The sequence below is a fragment of the Notolepis coatsorum genome, assembly GCF_963971535.1.
Source record: "Notolepis coatsorum genome assembly, chromosome: 5".
NCBI lineage: Eukaryota > Metazoa > Chordata > Actinopteri > Aulopiformes > Paralepididae > Notolepis > Notolepis coatsorum.
This window is the reverse complement of record NC_140169.1, coordinates 132,190,570-132,215,661: the sequence shown is the minus strand read 5'-3', so window position 1 is coordinate 132,215,661 and position 25,092 is coordinate 132,190,570. Positions and strand designations below refer to the sequence as shown.

The 25,092-nt window shown below is 43.8% G+C and overlaps 2 protein-coding genes across 2 annotated transcripts in view; one reads left to right on the top strand and one right to left on the bottom strand.

Moving 5' to 3' along the window:
- Nucleotides 1-14,159: 14,159 nt before the first annotated feature.
- Nucleotides 14,160-25,092, top strand: part of LOC311228354 (phospholipase B1, membrane-associated-like) — a gene marked incomplete at both ends in the record, with an annotated part of 540,482 nt that continues 529,549 nt past the window's right edge. The window contains one exon of the mRNA XM_084314264.1: nt 14,160-14,214. Within this exon, the coding sequence (XP_084170390.1) occupies nt 14,160-14,214 (55 nt within the window). The remainder of the gene's footprint in view (nt 14,215-25,092) is intronic.
- On the bottom strand, nt 19,911-24,645 carry taf1a (TATA box binding protein (TBP)-associated factor, RNA polymerase I, A). Its single transcript, XM_084315035.1, has 6 exons — nt 24,480-24,645; nt 23,981-24,197; nt 23,709-23,872; nt 21,764-21,877; nt 21,409-21,610; nt 19,911-20,222 (listed from the first exon to the last, which is right to left on the bottom strand). The coding sequence occupies exons 2-6, from the start codon at nt 24,096-24,098 to the stop codon at nt 19,957-19,959; spliced, it is 864 nt and encodes a 287-aa protein (XP_084171161.1). The 5' UTR covers nt 24,099-24,197; nt 24,480-24,645; the 3' UTR covers nt 19,911-19,956.

The window sequence follows — 25,092 nt, the reverse complement described above, 5'->3', positions numbered from 1 at the left end:
GCATGAGCCTTTTATGGCGGGGACGGACTTCAATATCGTCACCAAAAACACGTCATTCAGTACAATGAAATAGAGCCAGTGACAAAAACAATCAAAATACAAATGTTATTAAACATTGAAAAAAGGAAAAATTTATAATATACCAAGTAACAGACGCAGCATCGCATCCGTTTGCCATGTGAAGTCATTGAACTAAATGAAGGTTGGTGAATCAGTCATGCATCACATTAAACACAATCTATATCACCTGGGTTATGTAATTAAAAAAAGAAACAAGCTGTCAAACAAGGTGAACACAATGGTATTTTATTTATCCACATGGTAATTAATCAAAAGTCCAGCTGCCAAACTTTTTTTTGGGGGTTCTTTCAGGAAGTAAAAAATATATACATAAAAATATTTCAAACAATGATTTCAAGTATACAAATATATATAAAATGAAAGTCCCCTTTTTTGACATTCCACTCATTGACATTGTGCAGAACAGGCCAAGGAACAGTCATCAAGAACATTATTGTTCGCTTTGCTGCTTTCAATCCAGAAATGCAGTCTGCAAACCTGCAGTCTGTGAAATTGAGCTTTGAACTCCAGCAGCAAATGGCTGGGAGGGTTATAAAGTCATCAGATGACTGTTACACCTGTATAAATATGTGTGTGCGTGTGTATGTGTGCGAGTATAGTGCGTTGAGGGAGAACAAAGGCTGCATGTTGCCTCCCCACTCCTCCCTCATTCATCTCCGGATACTGTTCATAGGGAATCAATAGGTTGAACAGGAAGTCATGGCGTGACGTTCTTGTACAGAGTAACAGATCCAGACCCAGTGCTATTGATCCTCAGAGTGAACGGGTAATCAAACCAACAAACTGGCTGGAAGGATTCCTTATATTATGCTGCTCTTTTATGCTATATTATGCTACTCTGTATGATAGGATGTACAACAGCTCTATATATACCCATATTTGTCTGAATATACCTGCATATAACCCATAGCTCTGTATGATAGCATGTACAATAATGTTGTATATATATTAGTGCTGTCAATAGATATAAAAAAATTAACTAATTAATCTCACAATTTTCTGTAATTAATCTAGATAAAAAATAGTCTTTTTCTACTTAAGACCGAAGCTTGTAACAGATATTTACTTGAGTAAAATCATGGAATTAATGTAAAATCAACACAAAGAAAGTATATTTAGATTCAAAGACTATTTTAATAGCTTTCTTTGAATACACAGTTTCTCTCCTGTGAAATACAAATGTTCAACAAAACCATCAACATTGACTCAGCTAGACCTCTTTCTTATATCCGCGGCGCTAACAGAAATAAAAACAACCGAGGCCTATGTTAAAGTGCAGATTGGCTTAGAGAGGACGATAATGTCTTGTATGAACTACCAGTAATATAAATCATATTAACAACAAAAATGTGTTCCATCTTCATGTCAGATGATTTTCAAAAAGGTGCATGAGTCGAAAAGAACAAGCAAATATACTGCTGAAAGTTCAGAACGTTGAAGATTTTTCACTCCAGTCCATATTAATATAGAATAATTTATTTTAATGCTTTAAATCATTTTAATTAATCTCAAATTAAAGCATTAACTTAGACAGCCCTAATATATATATATATATTTATTCTCTTATGCACTCTGGTTGGAAGCCAAACTTCTTCTCGTTGTACTGTACTGTGAAATGACAATAGATTTTAATCTACCGGTAATCTAATCTAGGGCAGCGACCACTGAATAAATTGTTTAAGAAGAGAACAAAAAGCATATAGCAGACATGGTTAGGCTATTTCATGACACTATTCCATAACGCCCCCCTCAACCCACTGCACCGAATGGGTGCATAAATATTTGGACATCAACAAAATGTTGGCTCTGTACACCACCACAATGGATTTGAAATGCATTTAAAGCACATCTTGATTGTTTCATTCCAAGTCCACTGGTGGTGTACAGAGCCAAAATTGTGTCAATGTCCAAATATTTATGGACCAGACTGTACTTTAAATGATTATTTCTTCCTGTTTATTATGGGTATCTATGACATTCTCAGCCATTAATGTTTCCATTTTCGCTCAGTTTGTTGGGTCAATTAAGCCGGTCAGTGTTGCCTGTCAAGTGACAATCCTTCCTTATGTTCTTTTCCTTTCCTGGATTAAGATTCTTACTAATTTTACTGTTTATTACCAAGTTGTACCAAGTGTGGATCAATTAAACATTATAAAACGTAAAAAAAAAAAAAAACTTTGTTAAAAAGTGACACTCGTTTCTGAAGTTTGGTTGTGCTCACTGCATGTAGGCTCCTCTGGTTACAGTGAAGTTGTTGTCCTGATATTAAAACAATGATAATGAATCAAATAAACTAGGACCTCCTTTGAGCATCTTGATGCTCCCCTTTCAATTCTGTCCTGTCCCGTTGAGAAACCCAAGGCTGGAAGAATCCTTCACATTATCACCATGGAATTAAAGATGAAGAGCCAAGTTTCTTTCAAAATGGGAAGCCCCCCATCATTTCAACATAGTCGTTACATGAGTGCCTCCTAGTGGACTATTGTAGAATTGCAGAAGAATGATCAAATGTAAAAGGGTATCTCTGAATAAATACAAAAGAAGATTGAAATCAGATGCAGCTGCTAATCCAGATCCTCTTGCCTGCCAGTTGGTCCGGTGCTCCTATAACCATAGATATATATAAAGACTAGATGGTGCAAGGCGGAGTCTCCCGCGTAGTAGTGGACGTGCTACCCTGTAGCAAGATGGCCACCATGTGGCAACATCGGTCTCCGTTGGCCAGCAGCGCGGGCGAGTCATCTAGTCTTTATATATATCTATGCCTATAACAGCTTCTTCCGTCGACGCCGTTCTCGATGTCGTTTTAAAGATGTTTGTGAACTAAGACACCTTGTTGTCCCGTGAGTCCCATTTCTTTTTCGTGCCTGGACACTGTTCACAGCAAAGAAATAAATAGTATGGCCTGCAAAGAAATGTAGTTGGAATGGTAAAAATTAGATGGTGGTGGCGAGCATACATCTATTCCATTGTATGATCATCATCATCATGATATAGTTTTCTATGTTAAGTCAGTGCCCACTACTCTGCCACAAAGGCCAGGAAAAATATAATAATAGCATAACGTATAATAGCATAGTAGTCATGACAGGACGAGTCCACTGAATGAGAGCCATGTAGACTCAAACCACAATTACATGTAACAGTAAAACACACAGGTCAATCTACACTAGATAACCTAGTCTAGATCGGGTCCAGCTACACTAGAGAATCTTTAGATAGTCTAGATTGTATTATTGATACTGCTTATTAGTAGGGATAGGATAGAATATTCTAATTTTCGAATAGTCGATGCCAGTCTCCACATTTATTTTTTTAATTGAAGCAAATTCCTTTTTATATTTAGAGGCAGCCTAATTTTCATAGCCTAATTGATCTAAAAGATGCACATGCTACTGTTTCTGTTTGTTTATTAATTATTAAAACTGGTTGATAGGCCAATGCAATGCTGTTATTATAGGCTACGATGGTGAATGGAGTCATTTTGATTTATTGTCGGTCAGCTGAGCCGATCAACGTTCTGAAGGATTATCTGAACTTCAGATTCTTAAGTGCCTATTTACATGCAATACCCTTTGATTTTAATGGTCCATTCTATTAAAAAGAATAACTGAATTGAACTGAAACTGAACATTTTAACTGAATTTAAACTGAAACAGAAAATAACAATATATTTTTAATATAAAAAAATATAAATAAAAATAAAATTTTGGGGGGTGGTAGAATATTCGGTCTTAACACTTTTTTTTAGTTTAGTTTATTTGACAATTGCAGTATCGAGCACCCTTTGAAACATTATATCTTGGCCTGTGCGTCGATCAAAAGTCTCCGGTCGGATTTCTATTGGTCGGGCAAGGGGGGGCGGTTATAACGGTCGGATTGAGAAGCGTGAATTGCTCCCGGTGCATGATGTGTGGCGGATTATGTTGGCGACACGATCGACACCAATACTGGGACTCGCAATCAGATAATTGAAATATTCTTTTTGGGGTACATCCTAGTGAAGGTAAGGGCTATATGATATCAATCCTGCTGTGATCCAATCATGACTTCACCTCGATCACAACATGTGTCTGTAACGTTACTCCACAGCGTATGCCGTTGGTGGCGATCAAAGCATCAAAAAACAACCCCCCCCCCACCCTTTCATGCAGTCATGATGAAACATAATACCGATAATATAGATGTGATTTTGAAATAGTAGTGTGTACAGGCGAGAAATGGCAACGTTTTTAGCGAATTGCACGTATTGCTGCATAGCGTCGTTTTCTGGGATTAGACAGGATTACTCTAAAACTATAGTCATATTCACCACGGTATAAAACGGGAATGTATGGATGAAGAAATTATTTCTTTAACACATATTGAACGATAGATAGTCGATGTCAAATGGGCCATAGTATTGTATTTATAGCTATAATATAGAATATAGTTATAGCCCTGCAAACACCGCCACGTATTCCTATATTTTAAAGTGTCGGCCTTTTAACAACACATCACGCATATCGCTGTGGCGTCCATTGAGTTAAGAACCAGCGATTTTTTCGAATAGCACTTTTGCTAGAAAGTCCCATCCCTGCTTATTGATAGATACTTATTAGATATTGAAAATATTGTTTTGTTATATTATTTTATTATAACTTTTTTGCAGAAATAACCCGATTTTGTAGTAGTTAGTAATAGTTTGTCTTTTGATGTTTTATTTAAATTACTGATAAAATGTAAGATAATTATATATAAAATAAATATATGTATAATAGGGCTGTCCCCGAAGCCTGTTTTTGGGATTCGAACTTCGTCAGGGTTTTTCAAACGGACGTTCAAACCTTCGTTTTTAATTCAAATTCTTTTTTTTGCAAACATTATTTAATTCAAAATAACGTTTTTTTATATATAAATATCCTATATAAGTAAATCCTCAATTTGAATAAAGTGATTAATCTGATTACATTTGTAATTTTTTTTTTTATTAAATCAACTTTCTTTAATGAATATACTCCGTTTTTTTAATACTATAATATTAGTGTAGCCTAATCTTTATCTGCAACTGTGAAGAAAAGCCCCATTGGTTTAAACAGAATGAATAGACACGTAAAGAAAAATTAAAAAAAAAATTCATTCGAATGTTAGAATTCTAATGCCAACGTAACGAACGAAGGTCCGAACGTTCGGACGTTTGGGCTCAGCCCTAATGTATAATAATACGATCTAATTGTAACTGCCATGTGAGTATTTGCCTAGTACTTACCGGGGCAAAGGACTTGAGATAGTACTTGTTTCACCCTCATCATCTCTGGGTTTGAAGAGTCGCTCTTGGCATGGAAGCATGTAAAGTGGAATGCAGGCCACCAGTCTCTCCTCCCCACCATCTTCTCAGAGACCATGTTGTGCCATTCTTTTTCATGTCTGATCAGAATAAAAGTAAGATATCAGATACACGTCACCGTCTGGTATGCCTGGACACTAACCTAACTGATACAAGACTACAACAACAATTGATTATATTTGCAATTTAATATTTCAAAATGTCCTTTTTAGCTTTAGATTTCAAAAACTACCAGCCAGAGAGATTTTTACCGGCCAAAAGCTTTTTAGTATATACTACTCTACCAACACTAACCTAACTGATACAGGACTAAACTAACTTAACTGATACAGGACTACTCTACCAACACTAACTGATACAGGACTAAACTAACTTAACTGATACAGGACTACTCTACCAACACTAACTGGTACATGACTACTCTACCAACACTAACTGATACAGGACTACTGTGGTAACACACACAGGACTCAGAAATAGTCCACATAGACAATAAAATGCAGGTATTCGGATATTCAACTGGACAATCCATATAGCTCAACAGTCAACAGCATTCAATGTTAAGCACTTAGCTGTGTCTAGTGTTCATGTATGAAATGTCAATGTACCTTGGTTAGTCTAGTCATATTCAATAGATAAACGGTGTGCTGATCACATCAGCTAATTAGCTGCAACATTATTAGGATAGGCTTCAAAAACAGAGTGACACAGCAAATCTATTGAGCAGGATTCAGCAATGATGGTGAGAAGAACCACAGATGGAAAACCAGCCACACTCCAGTCATCAGCTCATGGCTGGAATAAACCCGCCTATTGGCACAGAGGATCAAACCTGGCACCCACCAATTAATACCTATAGGCCAACCAGCTGCCCCTGTATCTTTTGGAAAGCAAGTTAGATAAAACTCATACATACTTCCGTTGTAATAAGTCAATGATGGTTGTCAGGCAGATCCACACGTCTAAGTTGCTCATCCAACAGGCGTAGTCTAGCAGATCCAGAGCGATCGCCAAAGCACTCTCAAGATCACCCTCTTTGTCTGCAAAACCACATGAATTAGATATTGAGGAACTGGCTCAATACACTGGCTGAAACTAAACCAAACCTGCGAGCATTGATCATGCACTCATACATACATGTACACACAGAGGAACAGACACACACACAAACATACATACATACTACAGTACACACATGCATGCACACAGACACACAGACACACACACACACCTATAAACATATGCATTGCAAATACACATATTGCCATGAAGCAGGGAACACACACACATGATCATGTAAAGAGTGTCACTATTAATTATGTGCTAATTTTAACTAATGTACTTTTGGTAATGATGATATGTAATGCATCGGTATCTTGTTATTGTAACTTGCTACAATGTTTCTTTTGCATTGCCCCTGACAAATAAATAGATAAACTCACTAAACTTTGTGGACACAATTGCAAAATAATTAGCTTATTTGCCATCTACCCTGGAGTTAGACAAGAAGATACATACCTTTTTCGTCTCTGTGCATGCATTAGGCGTCGAGAACGCCTGCACCGTTAGCCTAACTTAGCGTCATTCACTGGAAGTAGGTTAACTCCTTTAGCCTAGTTCCCAACACTGAGCATGCGCGGGCAGGTACTCGTCGCAAGCAGATAGCGTGTGTAACTGAGGGGTACAATTCCCTGACTGTATTACTAGATATGATACTTACTACCACTACCTTTGTACTTAATATTCGGCCACCCAGTACTCGGCATAAATATATTATGATGAACACTATCACGTAGATGAAACGGATCCAACACAAATGTACGAATTAGAAATAGGTCTTTATTTCTACACAGCGATGGTGTGTAGAGCAAGCACTTAATCAAATCAATCACATTTATGAATGGGAATTAGTATGCACTTTTATGGCAAGAGTATTCGTCGGTATATCAATAGAGAATGTCCAATCTCTGAAGGCGCAGGTGGTACATATACGACCTGGAATAGTTTAGGAATAACAGCAATCAGGGTTCGAAATTAACGGGGGCTCGGGGCAAAATGCCCTTGAAAATGGACAAAATGCCCCCGAATATCAGTTAAGGGGGGCAGAAAATGCCCCTGACAGTTTACTAATTATATATATAATTATATATATGATCTACAGTGCGAGCATTTCCCTTGTATTTGGCCCTAATAATATGTGTGTGTGCGCCACCCGGAAAAATCATTTACTCGAGACGAGTGACGATTACAAAACAGCTCCGCTGTTATAATAGTCCCACATTACACAAGGCGCATAAACGTCCAATCACAGTAGCGCCCGAAAACAAAGTCACGGTACCGGCTTAGGCAAGTTATACATTCAGAATCAGACAACGCAAAAAAATCAGCCAGCCATGAAGCCCATTCATTTTTATTTTGAGCAAAAGAGAGACGAGGAGAAAGAGAGGAATCCGGCTGACATGGCTTTTGAAGTGATATTCGCACGTGTTTTTGCGGGTCCAGTCCCCACGGTATGTTGACAGAATTCGCAAAACACCTTATCGACTGAAGCATAAAAGTCATTAGGATACTGCTCTGCTCTGAATTTAGGGCTTAGTGGGGAATTTCTTCCGACGTTAACGTTAACGACGCACCGAAGCAGCTAGACCATTTCTCCGTGTTGTGTGTAACACGCAGCGGTCCCCGCCTCCTCCCTCCTTGCAACAAACGTTCCACCCAAAAACGGAATTTCTATTTCATAATGAATGAAATAATTGTATAAAGAGTTTTCAATGTTCTGTCATCTAATAATATATTCCATTACCTTTCCTATCTGTATCAAAGTCAAAATGTTGGTATCATAACAACACTACAACATACAAAAGCAGCTTGACAACCGATATCCTTTGCATTTGATTGATTGAAAACTTTATTAACAGATTGCAGAATGGGTACAATACAGTACAGCTCAATACACACAAGTTAAGGGGATGCAGACCAGAGAAAGACTTTCGTCTTGTTTACATCAGGGTCCCCCATTTTCAATTCATAGTGTGCACACGCACAGTATAATAATGCATGAGATAAATAGTTAATAATCTCTATGTTACTTGAACAATTTTCACTGTGCTCCTAAATTTCTTTGTGTGCTCCTAAATTTTTATTTAGATTTTATTTATTAACATTTTATTTAGGAGCACATGTGCTCCTTGGGAAAAAGGTTAGCGTAGAGCCCTATATATGGAGACATTAACATTACATTATCAAACATAGGGACGAAGACTGTAAAAAAAAGTGTCAACAATGTTTTATAATCCTTATGTTAATTTTCATCATAAAAATTCAGTGCCCCCGAAATACAAAAAAAAGCCCCCGAAAATCAATTAAGGGGGGCAAAAAAAGCCCTTGAAAAAAAATGTTAATTTCTAACCCTGACAGCAATGATACTTTAATGATTATATACTGGATATACTAGGGGGGGTTAATCCGGTCGCTTGTAAGCCGACAGGAGTAGGAAGGGGGGGGGGGTAGAATCCGGCTGCCTCATCCGGCCAAGGGTATCCCAGGTGAACCCACTGTAGTGCCGTTCAATGCGCCGGCGATCCTTGGACCACAGATGAAAGCAGGTGGACTCTTTGTGGGCCGGCGTCCTCCGGTCCACGGAGGAGAGACGTGAAGCGACCTCGTCTTGCAGAGCGTCTCCTCACCTTGCGTCCTCTCCAGGGGGGGGGGTTCCAACACACGGCAGTGTCGGGGGTCTTTATCCATGGAATAATCAACGTATACAAAGCATAATCCGTGCCTGGGAAGGCGGGCTGTCGTCGGTAGAATAATCCGGTATACAGGTCCACTCGCTCGTCGGCTCTGGGGCTCCTCGGGTGCAGCTTCACGTGGGGTCAACCACCCTGGATAAGCAGCCAGTTGTCCGCCCGAAACGATGGGGTACTGACTACGGTAGTATTCTCACCGCACGAAGCACTATATATTAACAGACTATTATTAGCTTAATAGACTACGTCCAACTCGACGATATAGTGCCAAATCTGACTATTCAAATATTAATATACACAATGTCTCAATACCGATGGTAGGCGAACTTGGCCTTACTCCCACACGTGGCGTCGCGGGGAGGCTTTACGTCTGTGACTCTATTGGAGGGTAAGAAACTGGACTGAAAGAAAGTCCTACTTTAGTAGCGCAGTATATATACGCACTATGAACAAATAGTCCCATTAGTGGTGCGGTAGCCAGATTCCTACGCGGAACTAGGACTTGTTCGTACATGTTGAGCGGTACGTTTGAACTGGGTCTGAGGGGTATGGCAGCCTGGCACCAAGGTCTCGACCAATAATAGAATGGAGACTATTATGGGATGTTCAGTAGGCTAGAATGGATATTCAATGCATATTGTACAAGGAATATACAAGGGATATCAAGGAATATTAGAGAATATACAAATACAATTAAATATATATATATAAATAAATATATATATTCGGTTTAATCTGGCCCTTCACAACAGCCACCCCCTGATTGGTCCCAGACCTAATCAGTTAAACAGAGACAGATTAATCGCGTTGTCTATTTACACATAAGGGTTTGCTGTAGGGGTCAGTCAACTTCACAAAGTCATAGGGTTATAGGGTCATGGTCATCATCGATTGTGTCTGGGAGTCGGGGCAGTTCTATGAGCCTCGCCACGGGACGGGTGTAAGTGCGACCCTGGACGAGCACTTCAGCTGCTCGGACCTTGCCGTCGGCACCGGTGATCACTTTGCTTACGCGGCCGGCCGGCCACATAGCTCTGGGCAGTGATTGATCAATAATCATGACGACTGTTCCTTCTGTCAAATTGTCTCTCTCCTTTACCCACTTCTGGCGGGTCTGTAGAGACGGTAGGTAGTGCAGTAGGAAACTGCTCCAAAACTTGTCGGCTAATACTTGGCTGTACCTCCACATTCGTCGGCCGTTCGCTTCTTCAGGCCGGTACATTGTCTGGGGTAACGCGGGATCTAGCCGCCCCATCAGGAGTGTGTTGGGGTCTGCGGAGATAACAGTGCTCAATCCGCAGAACACAGGCTTCTTATTATCAGCCTCCTCCTGACTGGCTTCCCTCGGGATAGGCGTGGGCCACTCTCCTTCCGGGAGCTTTAGGAATGCGGGCCGTCACTGTAGACATTGCGACGGGTGAGGTCATCCAGGGGCATCCCCCGGGTGATGACGTCAGCTGGGTTCTGTTTTGTATCAACGTAGCGCCACTCTGTTTCTCCGGTTAACTCTTCGGTTAAGTCTTGAATCTCGGTGACTCTGACTCCCACGAAGACTTTGTACTTGCATGAGTCCGATTTGATCCAGGCGAGTACTGTCGTGGAATCTGACCACAGGATTGTTCTAGACACCGGTATGGTGAGCTCACGTTGGATGAGCGTGGCTAGGTGCGCTCCGGCTAGGGCTGCGCAGAGCTCTAGACGTGGGATAGATTGTTGCTTGCGTGGGGCTATTCTCGAGCGGGCGAGGACAAATGCTGTGTAGATCTCTCCCCCCCTTTCTTGGGCCCGCAAGTAGGCTACTGATCCGTATGCGACCTCTGAGGCGTCACTGAAGACGTGTAAGTCCATTTTACATGTCTCTGGCCTCACCGTGGGTGGGAAGTAGCTTCGGCGCATATTAACGCCTGGGAGTGAGTGGAGCTCCATCTCCCACTCTCTCCAGGTGGATGCAAGGTGTGCGGGAATGGGGTCGTCCCAGCCCTGGTCCTTGTCCCACAATGCTCGTACAATCATTTTTGCCCTGGTGGTGTACGGTAGAATACATCCTAGCGGGTCATATTGTCGTGTACACACTCCGTCTGGTGGTCGGCGCCGCCGCCGGCCTTCCCTGCTCCGTAGTCAGGGGCTTGTGTCTGTAGTGAAGCGAATCTGTTTTGAATCGCCACACCAATCCCAGGGTCATCTCCTGGGCTTCTCCCGGGATTGTAGCCATCCAGGTCTCGCTGCTGGCTGCCTTGTCCTCGGAGGAGAGGCTGCGCAGTACTTGCGGATCGCTGCTGGCCCACTGCCTGAGATCAAAGCCGCCTTTGATCAATGAGGCGCAGAGTTTAATCAGGAGAGCCTCGGCTTCTTCCTGGGTTGAAAGGCTTTGTAGACAGTTGTCTACGTAGAAGCTGTTCTTTACGCTGTGTCGGACCTCTTCGTCCGCTGCTGGGTCCTCTGCTACATGTTTCTGTAGTGCAAATGTAGCACAGCAGGGGCTGCACGTCGTTCCGAAGGGGAGGACTTCCCATTGGTAGATGGCTGGGTGCTCATCTCCTGGCTTCTCTCTCCATAGGAACCGTAACAGGGGCTTGTCCTCCTCTACTAATCTCACCTGCAGGAACATTCCTTTAATGTCCCCGCTGATGGCCACCTTTTCCTGGCGGAAGCGGAGTAGAACGCCGAGTAGGGAGGGGCCGAGTGTGGGACCGGGCAGTAACTCTTTATTCAGATTTTGGGATCCGATCTGGTAGCTGCAGTTAAATAATATGCGGTCTTTACCGTTGTGATGGACCTTGTGGTGAGGCACGTACCACGATTCAGTGGTCTGGTCAGCCTCTTTAATGTCCATCTTTGTGACGTGTCCCGCTGTGATGAGCTTCTCAATCTCAGCGCGGTATACACTCTCTTGGGCGGGGTTCTTGGCTAAGCGCCGCTCCGTGTTCAGCAGGTACCGTTCTGTGGCGTCTGTCTTGGCGTGGAAAGTAGGCATTCCTTCTCGCCGCAGGAGTGGCGTGGCGTATCTCAACACGCCGTTGACCGGGACTCTCTTGGTCCCTGTCTCGAGGAGGTGAATGGCGTAAATGTCATCTTTAGAGCGAATGTCTTTCTTTCCGTTCTTAAAGGGCATTTGTTCCAAGGTCCATAACCGCTCTACGTGTTGCAGGAGTGCGGTTTCTCCCTCTGTGACTCGGGAGTGGAGACATCTAGTGGCTGTACTTCGGTTGAGAGATTTGGCGAGCGGGCCTTGGAGAGTCCATCCCAAACGGGTCTCGACTGCTGCAGGACAGCCTCGGGGTCCGGTATGAACCCGGTCTATCGGGACAATGATGTCTGCATGGTCGGAGCCTATCAACAGGGTCGGCATAGCATTGTCTATGAGCGGGATCGGTAACTTGCGCAGATGTACATATTTCTCCATCAGCTTGGCGACGGGGTATGTGTACCGCGACAGTCCTATTTCTTGGCTGGTGAAAGCGTCTGTAATCTGGTACCGTCGCTCAGGCTGGCCGCTTGCTGCGATAGAGAATGAGACATTCTCGCCCTTTATCGTCTTCAAATCTCGTCTTATTGTCCGAATTGTCATTTGGGTTTCGCTTCCCCGCAGCCCTAGCTGGGCCGCAGCGGAGGCGAGCAGCAGGGTCTTCTCTGACCCGTCATCGAGGACGGCGTAAGTGTCCAGGACTTTATTCTGGTAGCTTAGTGTCACACGCACTACTTTTAGGAGTACTCGAGCTCCACTGCTGCTGGCGGGATCGATGTACATGACGCTCGCTTTGCTGCTGGATGGTGCGGGTGACGGGCGCCGTCGGTTACTGTCGTGAAGTATGTCCAGATGGGCTCCATCGCACTTGGTCCACCTTTTCTTTAAGCGGCATTCGGCTGCCATGTGTGAGCGCGCACAGCGAAAACAGCGCTTGTTGGACTTTATCCATTGACTTGCTTCCTCCGCGTTCAGCTTGGGGAAGGAGTCACATTGCGCTAGCCAGTGTTCTTTCTCACAGTAGGGGCACACTATCTTCCACTTCTCCGTTCTGGAGGGGGTACTGTGGCTCCTGCTGCTCGGTACTGACTCCGATTGGTGCATCACAGTCACCGATCTTCTTCCATCATTTAGTCGTCTGGTTCCTTCTCTGGAGCCAGGGGTGCTCCGTCCGAATGTATCTAGCCGTAGGCTGCTGACTTCTCTCGCCAGGAAGTCTGCTAGATCGAGGAGGTTCGGTTCGGGGCCATTCGGGTCTCGGTGGTCTCTCTGCTGCCTAAAACGCTCCTGTCGAGCGGGCGGCAGCTTCTCCAAGATCCTTTCCACATTTGAGTTGGCGTAAAGTTCATGCCTCCCCTTCTCTCTCTGCGCTCCCAACATCCCTACCAGGGACTGCACTCTGATGGACAGGTCGTCCAGTGCTCGATTGTCTATTGCTGGGGGTAAGCGGTCGATGTGTCGGATCTCCTGGATCACGTAATCCCATATGCGCCCATACCTCTGGTCCAATGCTACCAGCGCTGCTGTGTATGGGGTGGTGGAAGTCGCGTAGGCGAGCGCTATATTATGTGCGCGGGGTACCTTTAAGTGCTTCAGTAGGATGGCGTATTTATGGCGTTCATCCAATACATCCACCAACATGGTCTCCAGACACATGCGGAGTTCTGTATACTGGGCCCGGTTCTCTTGGGTGAAGTCGGGTACCATAGGCGTGCCAATGTATGACGCTGACTGTGGATACATCGGCAAGCGTTGGGGGAGAGGCCTCCTAGGCGAGTCTCCTCCCGCTCCTTGGTATGGGCTGGTACCGGCAGTGTACCATGGCCCGCTTGTCCAGGTGCTGTTCCTCGGTGCGGGCCGTGCGTCGTGCTCACCCGTGTATAGAGTCGGGGGTCTGTAGCGCAGCTCCGCGGGAGTATAGCCTGGGCTGTACCGGACCTCCTGGTCCGGTAGAGTACTGTGCTGTCGTCGGGCGTGGTTCTCCTCCTCTTCCTCTCCGTCTTCAGTTAGGTCATCCAGTGCTTGTAGTCTCTGGTTTAGCCTCTCCACAGGATATGCTGCTCCTTCCCGGTTGCTAGGTCTCGCTTGGACCGGTGGGGGGAGGTGGTCTGTGGGGGGTATAGACCTCGTCTGTTGGTCAAGTTCAGGGTCGCTTACTCGGCTAGGGGATGCCGCCCTGGAGGTGTGTCTAGACGAGTTCCTGGAGCCTCTGGCGGAGGGAGAGGGTGTTGTCCGTCTGATCAGCTGTTCTATTAGTTGCGCTTGCTGTCTGTCGCGCTCTGCGTCCCGTAGAGCACCAGCAGCTGCTCGCTGGCTGTCTGCTCGGTCTCGGGCCACATTCTCTTCTCTCTGAATGCGTCTTATTTCTAGACGTATATGCTCTTCTTCGCTCCGCTGCTGGATCTGCAGTCGGTCGCGTTCAGCAGCGGCGTTCAGGCTGATGAGGAAGGCCTGCTGTAGGGTCCTCTCTGCCTCGCTGGGAGAAGGCGGTTGTATAGGGGAGCCTTCCCTCGGGGTACTCCTTGCGGAGCCTTGGAGCTCTATCTCCACGGTGCTCTCCCCGTCTTCTTCCGTGCCGAGTTCTCTCTCGGTAGCGTTGTATTCCTCCCGGGACTCATCGGGGACTACTTCTTCAGTACTGGCGGGGTGTGAAGTCATGTCTGGTTCCCACTGGTCCCCACCGTGAACTTGGTCAGTTACATTAGAGCCCGTAGGGGCCTCTATGGTCGGGGTAGTCTGGGCGTTGGGGTTAGACATACTTTTACTTTCTAGTTTTACCGCGTTTACTGTTAGTAGAAGACTAGGTTGTTGACTGACAGCGTAAGCCTCTAAGTACTGAGGGAGCCGTCGTTCGCGCTGCGGGCGTTGGTTAGGAGGATCGTTTCGTGGAGTGTTCATCATAGGCCATTTCAATATTAATAACACTATATTAATATTACACTAATTACCATCCGGCTCGAAGGACCAATTGTAACTGAGGGGTACAATTCCCTGACTGTATTACTAGATATGATACTTACTACCACTACCTTTGTACTTAATATTCGGCCACCCAGTACTCGGCATAAATATATTATGATGAACACTGTCACGTAGATGAAACGGATCCAACACAAATGTACGAATTAGAAATAGGTCTTTATTTCTACACAGCGATGGTGTGTAGAGCAAGCACTTAATCAAATCAATCACATTTATGAATGGGAATTAGTATGCACTTTTATGGCAAGAGTATTCGTCGGTATATCAATAGAGAATGTCCAATCTCTGAAGGCGCAAGTGGTACATATACGACCTGGAATAGTTTAGGAATAACAGCAATGATACTTTAATGATTATATACTGGATATACTAGGGGGGGTTAATCCGGTCGCTTGTAAGCCGACAGGAGTAGGAAGGGGGGGGGGGTAGAATCCGGCTGCCTCATCCGGCCAAGGGTATCCCAGGTGAACCCACTGTAGTGCCGTTCAATGCGCCGGCGATCCTTGGACCACAGATGAAAGCAGGTGGACTCTTTGTGGGCCGGCGTCCTCCGGTCCACGGAGGAGAGACGTGAAGCGACCTCGTCTTGCAGAGCGTCTCCTCACCTTGCGTCCTCTCCAGGGGGGGGGTTCCAACACACGGCAGTGTCGGGGGTCTTTATCCATGGAATAATCAACGTATACAAAGCATAATCCGTGCCTGGGAAGGCGGGCTGTCGTCGGTAGAATAATCCGGTATACAGGTCCACTCGCTCGTCGGCTCTGGGGCTCCTCGGGTGCAGCTTCACGTGGGGTCAACCACCCTGGATAAGCAGCCAGTTCTCTGCCCGAAACGATGGGGTACTGACTACGGTAGTATTCTCACCGCACGAAGCACTATATATTAACAGACTATTATTAGCTTAATAGACTACGTCCAACTCGACGATATAGTGCCAAATCTGACTATTCAAATATTAATATACACGATGTCTCAATACCGATGGTAGGCGAACTTGGCCTTACTCCCACACGTGGCGTCGCGGGGAGGCTTTACGTCTGTGACTCTATTGGAGGGTAAGAAACTGGACTGAAAGAAAGTCCTACTTTAGTAGCGCAGTATATATACGCACTATGAACAAATAGTCCCATTAGTGGTGCGGTAGCCAGATTCCTACGCGGAACTAGGACTTGTTCATACATGTTGAGCGGTACGTTTGAACTGGGTCTGAGGGGTATGGCAGCCTGGCACCAAGGTCTCGACCAATAATAGAATGGAGACTATTATGGGATGTTCAGTAGGCTAGAATGGATATTCAATGCATATTGTACAAGGAATATACAAGGGATATCAAGGAATATTAGAGAATATACAAATACAATTAAATATATATATATAAATAAATATATATATTCGGTTTAATCTGGCCCTTCACAACAGCGTGCGTGTGTGCATGAGCCGCTCCAGCGCGCACGAGCGTGCGTGCGTGTGTGTAAAAAGCATGCAGCCCCGTATGGGGGCAGAGAGGAGAGGAGTAGAAGAGGACGGCAAACAAGACCTAGGACGAAAAAGATATGCATCTTCTTGTCTAACTCCAGGATAGATGGCAAATAAGCTAATTTCCCAAAATGTTGGAGTGTTCCTTTAAACGGGGGGGGGGCACGGTGGCTGCACTCTGTATTTACCTGACTTGAGCAGTAGAGAGCAGTATTCCGGCATCAGCTCATGACTTGGGACAAGGGTATGCAGAATCTACGACAAAGGGAAGTTAAGGATGAATGTGTGCAGCGGTGCTGGTGAACTAAGCTATTACTAAGACTAGACGATCGTAGTTAAGGCGGACCATGCCACGACACTCACGCGTGTCTCAACAATGGGGAGTCAGTCAGGGAAATTCATTATCTCTACTAAAGTAATGCCGACTGACATGACAACACAACATCACAAGATCAAACCTGCTCGGTTTTTCTAAACACAGCTAAATGATCTTGGATGTATCCTAAGTACATTTTTATATCCCAACCATAAACAAACACAATCTAAGGTATCTCAGCCACTCTCTTTGTATCACAAACAGTACTGTATTTGTAAATCTGGTATGTCATAAATGTATAGATGTAGCAGTACTGTCTATCTGTATGTCATGCATGTCATATATGTTATGATGAATTGAAAATGGGGGACCCTGCATCCCCTTAACAATTGTGTGTATTAGGGCAGCTACGTGGCGTAGTGGGCAAGGCGCTCACCACGAAATGCTGGAGACGCTGGGCTCGTCAGTTCGAGCCCAGCGCTCCACATTTGCTTTCAGTTTAGCTGGTCGTTCATACTAATACACATTGGCCGTATTAGGGGGTGGGAAACTGATGGGTGGGGATCGGGCGTTGTGGACAGCGACTCCTACAGGTCGGTTGGTGCGCCTGCGCAGTAGAATCAGGAAGTGTCGGGGGCAGCGTGAGCCTCCCACGCGTTACTCCTCGCCACTGAGAGATCGAGCTGCGCAGGTGAAAAGATGCGATTGCTGTTACCTCAAGTACCGGAGGGGACTTGTGCTATGTATGACTTAGTCCACATTGCAGCCGGCTTGTGGGAGGCAAGAAACAGCGTCCGTGACAGGGGAGGGTTGAATTGGATGATACGAAATTGGGATGGGAGTAAATATAGAAAATGGGAGAAAAAGTGGATAAAAAAAAAACAATTGTGTGTATTGAGCTGTACTGTATTGTACCCATTCTGCAATCTGTTAATACAATTTTCAATCAATCAATCAAGTCCTACCTTCAACACTTTCCTCAACTTGCTCTGCGGAGCATCGTGTCTCTTCTGGAACTGATACAGGTAGACGTGTGCATTGGGATTTGGTGGGAAGGTGCTGTCATATGCATAGTCATGAAGCACCTTCAGAGCCCCCTCGTGATCATTGTAGAATTCAAGCATCTGCCAAGATCGAGAGAGAAAGATAATAGATAAGATATTGTATACCGTACTTTCATTGTCCCTTTGGAGACCATTGTCTTGGACGCTGTGCTGTAGTTTCACAAAGTAAAGAAATTAAGAAAGGAGCAACACAAGAGTCCCGGTCACAGCAGGGCAGTGCCAGAGTTATTATAATTCTTCTTCTTTTTTTTTGCCTTTTTCTCCCATACCCCAATTTAGTCATTATGCCAATTCCCCCCTGGTCATTGCATTGCTCTACTGTCGGTCTGGGGTGGTAGACTATCGCATGCCTCCTCCGATACATGTGGAGTTGCCAGTGGCTTCTTTTCGTCTGACAGCTAGGAGTTTCCCTGGGAGAGCGAAAAACCGTGCAGAGGATCACGCCATCTCCCCTGGATCCCAGCCGCGCTGAACCGACCAGTAGGAGTCGCTAATGCAACGACCAGGACTCAGGCTTCCCACCCACGAACACTGCCAAGTGTTTGTACAAGCCGGGGGTACCGCTAGAGGTGAGCAATATGACGATATTAAATAAATATCGGGTAGTTGCATTAACGATACACTTCTGAAACATATCGTGGACATTGCGATGTTTTGCACAAACCCTGTATTTGGATGTTATTGTAAGCCTTTTCCATTATTTTCCCCATTGAGTATGTTGTCACGTCAGATTCTAAGCCGCCGCGGCTGAGATGAGACTTGCTTTAGCGCAGCGCTTTCCTCTCTCCCTCTCAGACACAGAAAAAAAAAACTTGCCCAATTTACGTCACGTACACGCACACACACACCCAGAGACAGAGGCGGTGACAAGGCAGTGCGCATGTTTTGTTATTGTTTGGAGGAAACAGGGAAAGAGGATACAAGAGCGTGAGAGAAGTGAAGAGAGTTTAAACGTTAGCCCTACGTGTTTTATTCAGAAACGGCAATGGAATATGGAGGCGCCGAGGCGGACAAACTGGTTCCAAAAAATAGTAGCCTCGCGACTACTAAACATTAGTATTAGCATTATTTGTTTGCAGCGAGAACAAAGTGCAATAAAACAAAGAAGATACATTCACAGTGTATTCTGCCTCATTTATTGATGAAACAAAACCAACAGCAACACAATTTGCCACCAAGAACAAAGAGTTTAGTCTCACAAAAAGATTGCACATGTGCTAATGTGACTGGGATTTCCCATTATAACTGTTAGCATTGCGGCTAGCCTACATTAGTTAATAAGGCACTGGTTTCATAGCTGCATAGCTAGCTTCGAAATCCTCCATCGTCTGTGCGTGTCGCGTTGAAGATGACGTCACGGCGCCCTCGCTATGATGACCAGCTACACTGACGGGGGGGAAAACGAACGAAAAACTAACTAAGTAGCAGATACCAAAAGCGAGTAGAGTCTAGTCGTACCATGCAGTGGAAAAGCGGCATAAGATAATACTTCATAATATTTCATGCAATTATAAAGTATATATATATATATATATATATATATATATATTTAATACACATGATGCACACACACATTTACTGTGTTATGTTTACCAGTAGGATGTTATAACATTGCTGATAATACAAATTATTATTATTTTCTCATAGTAGTGTGTATGTGTGTATTTTTGGCTAAAGTGGATAGAAAACACAGTACTGTGCAAAAGTCTTGCACCCAAGAGTTTATATAATCTTAGATGTTAATTAATTTGTTCTGTATTAGTGCATCAGTAGACTACTCTTAGTACATTTTTAGAAACCGTTCATAAAATTATTTTTGAAAGTATCTTCATGGTTTGATACATAATGTTGCAGGGACTATTATAATCGTCATATTGGCGTGACTGTATGCATCAAAGAGTTAAATCAAGCATTTTTAAGTGCTTTAGAGGAAATGTCAAAATATTGCGATATATATCGTGGATCGTGATATAGCCAAAATAATATTGCGATATCATTTAGAGGCCGTATCGCCCAGCCCTAGGTACCGCTGCCGGGAATTTAACCTGGGTCTCTGCGGTGGTCAGACCCAGGTTCGTCATCTTCAGTAACAACATTTCGGTAGGGCATTTTTCCACTCTGCCAGAGAGACAAGAACTTACATCGATGTAACTCAACAGGAAGGGATCCCAGATGCCTGGGGTTTTCAGGATCTCCTCAAGGTTCACAGAGGATTGTCTGAAGTAGCTCTCCATCTCTTGGTTGGGGCCAGCATCAGCATCATCTGAAACAAACAGGTGACCATGAATCACACTTTTAAAAAGGTGCACTAAAGATTTTTCGATCATTTGGAATGAGGTATAATAAATAATAATAATATGTAATAACAATATGGCACATCATTTAGCGGTTGAGTTGACCAAGACCATTGCCGGCCCGATGGAATGATGACCATGTACACTAAGGCGCTTTCACATATAGTTTTGGTGGACTCGGTGCGGTTCGGGGGGTGAAGTTGCAACATTGTTGCATTCTTCATTTGGTTCGTCTGCGTTCACATTGCAATTTGTCAAGTGCACCAAACTTTCTGAACAATGTCACGCGGTCGAAAACTGCGCTCGTCTATTGGACACAATAGCGAGTGGAAATGTGTGTGTGACTGCGAGCGTCCTGCATATTGAGAGGATGTCCCTCTTTTCGAAGCAAAAAAAAAACATGGGTCTAAAAGCCCCTCCCTACAGTAAACGTAGCAACCCGCCTCTTGTCCACACACATTGCTCTGCTCGTGACGCTACCTCACATCGCAGATCTGATTGGTTAGGTAGTAATTTAGCGCTCTGCTCGAGAGTCGTGACTCACTTCCTATATTTGGTCCGCGTTTGGTCCGATGAAGCGAACCGAGACCTACGTTTTCAGGCGGACCAGAGTTTGCGTGTTTGGTCCGCACCAGAGTTCGACTGAGCATTCACACCACCCCCAAAAAAGCGGACTATCCGAGAAAACAAACTCTGGTCCGATAGACCGGACCAAACAGCTCTGGTGTGAAAGCACCCTAAATGACAAAATTCTTAATTGGCCGATCCCAAAGTCCACCCTCTCTTAGCTTGACCAATTAAAGCAACGGCTGTGATTGGAGGGTAAAAAAAACAAAACAAGAGTCATAGGAGTTATGGCATCATAGCGCTCCATTTGCGTGCCCCGGTGCACCGCCGAATATACAACAGCAAGGGTGGAGAAAACTGCTTAGATGATGTGTAATCTTGTCAGCCAGTGGCGGCAAAGCACGTAGTTGTCAGCTGATAAAACAAACAACAATGTCAGTCCAAACCCTCTTTTGCAGTTGTTATAAAGAAAACAACCTGTAGGTGGTGCTGTATCACAACACAAACCTTGCACAGTCCCCGTGTCAAGAGGCAAATGAAAAATAGATGCTTGAGGTTGGTCTTTTTGGTTGCCATGTATCCCCTTACCAGTGCTGCTGGAGTGTGTGGATCTTTTGTCACACCATGCGAAGTAATCCAGCAGGCTTTTGTAGGCCTGGATCAGGTTGATCTTCTGAGGCTGAGACGCAGACAGCTTGCCGTACCTCCAGCTCTCGGCGGTGGACAGCAGACGTTTGGCGTCCTCCACATGGCCGTTCAGCAGCAGGTGGAAAGAATGCTCCAAGCTGATCTAGAACGTGACGATGAAGAGGAAGTTGATGTGAAATTTAAATAAAGGAACCAAATGAGGCGTGAAACTTCCCATCACTCATTTCAGAACTCCCAGCTTGGAATTTGACCCAACATGAGAGTGCAGTGTGTACAGGTCCGTCAAGGAACGTACCATCAGGTAATGTTTGGCTCCTGAGTTTTTCATCCTCTCGTAGAAGCTGTTGTAGTCCTCCATCTTTGAGTTGGGGTGATGGTGGAGAATCTCTGTGCCAATTCTCCACACCATCTGCGATGAGAGTGAAGATTGCAGCTCATTCACCATATTCACATGGCGCCGGTGGTCGTTTTTGGTCTCGTGTCATAAGCACAAAATGACCACTGTGTGATTATGGTCAATTAACAGTGGACATGGATGTCAAACTAGAATGTGTATTGCTTTTAATTGCACTCTGTGCAGTAATATATTCTTTAAGGCGAGACAGCACCCCCGAATAGGGAAAACAAATATTTGAATAGATATCACTATGAAACTTTCCCAGTTTGTCATCATATAAACTAAGAAAAAATATATAGCAAGTTCTGAATTTTATGTTTATATATGCAAATTAGGCACTTCCTCATTAAATATTACCTTACGTTTAAATCTCACATAGACAAACTTGTGTCAAAGCTGAAGCTTAAACTCGGCTTCTTTTTCAGAAACAGGTCCTGTTTTTCACTTAAAGTGAGAAGTCACCTGATCTCGACCACCTTCTTACCACTACTCGATTATGGTGACTTACTCTATATGTATGCACCTGATCAGTACCTTAGAAAGCTTGATACTGTGTACCATTCTGCCTTACGCTTTGTCACGGGATGTGGAAATCGAGTGCACCATTGCACCCTATATACCATTGCAAGTTATCCATCTCTACAAATACGACGATTTTCTCGATGGCTCTCTCTGGTGCACAAAGCTCTGCTTAAACTGGTTCCCTCGTACCTAAGTGTGCTTCTGTGCACAAAGCAATATAAGTATGCCCTTCGTTCTCAAGCTGTTCTAACACTGGAAGTTCCCCATATGAGAACTGAATTGGGAAAAAGGGCTTTTAAATATGCTGCTCCTTCATCTTGGAACAAGATACAGGAGGACCTAAAATTACCAGGACTGGTCACCCTCGGAGAATTCAAAGCCATTTTAAAATCCTACGAACTCAGTTCCCTTGGTCAGTGCAACTGTGTTTGATCATTTGCCTGTTTGATAACTTGCCTGAAATTGGAGCTTGATGTAAATGTTTTATCTGTATTTTATTGTGATGTTCTTTTTTATGTTGAAACTTTCTGCTGCCTTGCTTGGTCAGATCGCTCTTGAAAAAGAGATTTTAATCTCAATGATGCTTATCTGGTTAAATAAAGGATTTGATTGATTGATTGATATGCACACATTTGCTATTTACAAACACAACACCCAATCAAACCATTAGTAATAGACAACCTAAACACATGCCTGATAACTGAATAACATAATAATAATGATGTTATTGAACTGAACAGAACTGCACACAGGCTACAAACAAACAGTGTAGTAACAGTGTAGTACCCTCTAATAGGCAGAACAAATATTTGAATAGATATCACTATGAAACTTTCCCAGTTTGTTATGTACATTCATATAAACTAATATATTGCAAGTTTTCTGAATTGTATGTTTATATATGCAAATGAGGCACTTCACCATTAAATATGTGCACATTGATGGATGCAATCAGGGTAAATGAAGTCAAATAAACAACTAAATGTGTGTTACTGACGTTTTATTGTCACTAGTTTCATAGAACACATGTTTAGGAAGCAAAATATAACAAAATCTCAATATCGTCAAAGCAAAAAGGCGATTTTGGGGGTGCTGTCTCGCCTTAAGCAACGTTGTAAGTAACTTAACAAAATCATAAATATCTTAGTTTTGACAGACTGGGGTTGAGATTGATGAGAGTTGGAGAAGAGAGCGGGAAAAAAGATTTGATAACAGGATCTATCAAGACTCTGAGCTTAATGAATTTGGCCATTTTACTCATTTGGAACGGTTCCAGAATGGAACCCAATGCTACTACTCGCCACCAACGCACAAAACCTACCTCCGAGAGCAGCTGTGGCCTACTGCCGGTTGTGTCCTCTAGTGTTTGGGAGTAACTGGACATATATTCTGCTGCCTCTTGCCATCGATGATGCAACATGGCTTCAGTGATCTGCTGCAGACATATTCTTGTGGTCTTGTGAAACCCAGTCTCATGTGGCGTCTCTTTAGGATGCAAGTAAAATATGGTCATGTTCACCTGCATGAAATAAGTCAGAAATAAAATAACAGTATAGGACTTGTGTGCTGAACACACAAAAAAGTGCACCTCACCTTTGGATATGGGCTTTGCCAGGGGTAGTGTGGCTTTCTTGTGTCGTTTTCCATCATCCGAGAACTCATCTTCTCCTGATTCTCCAGGGAGCCCCAGCTCTGCTTCCAAGTCATCCATGATTTTGATACTTCAAAGTACCAGCTGTGTCTTTATCAGTAGATTCAGAGGGCAGCAGCTAGCTATCAAGGAGCCAGATCATCAGGGTATAACTCCCCCCTAAGGGAATTAATATTATCGTCAATATCGTGTTTATGTTTTATGATACACTCACACAGCGTACAAAATAACAGTGTCCAATATTTCATATTGAACGAATGTGTGCACACTCTTGGCCTTGATGCAAGGTACTGAATTAACTCACAGTACAAACAGAAACACAACAAACAGTTAACTTCAGAGAAAAATAACGGATTACACACTTAAATCACAGAATAACCACAGCAGGGGCTGGCTTCTCGTGCATGCGGTGCAAAACGGCAACATTTAGAACTAACTTACCTTCTGAAAACGTGGTATCAAGTTAAAGTCGTTGTAAATTCTTACTAATTACATGTTTATATATTTTTGTTTGTCGGGTAGATTTACAGGCCTCAAACATCTCCTGTCCTATTATCAAATAGACAAAATCTGCTGCTCTAGTCAAACAGGGTAATAATACAGTATGTATGTTCCTCTAGTACCAGGAGCTGGTGGCAATAATACTTCCGGTCCGGAAAATGGCTTCCGGTTTGGACGTTTAGCCTTCAAAATAAATGTACGAAACCTGCACATGTTTTAAAAGAAAATATATTTCACATCGTTTAGTTTTATTTAACAATGAAAGAAAAAAAGAACAGTTACATGTTTGATGTAATAAAATTTTGATGAATACCATATATATATTTGTTTTAATGTTTCACTACATATGCTGTACACATTATACTGTACAGCTATTTGCAGAATGAACCATTCAACACCATAGTCCCCACCAGACTGGTGGACAAGCTGATAGAGCTAGGTCTGAGCTCCGCCCTGAGCGCCTGGGTACTGGACTTTCTGAGCGAAAGACCCCAGGCGGTCAGGGTGGGGGGTCAGACCTCCAACACCATCACCCTGAGCATCGGGTCCCCCC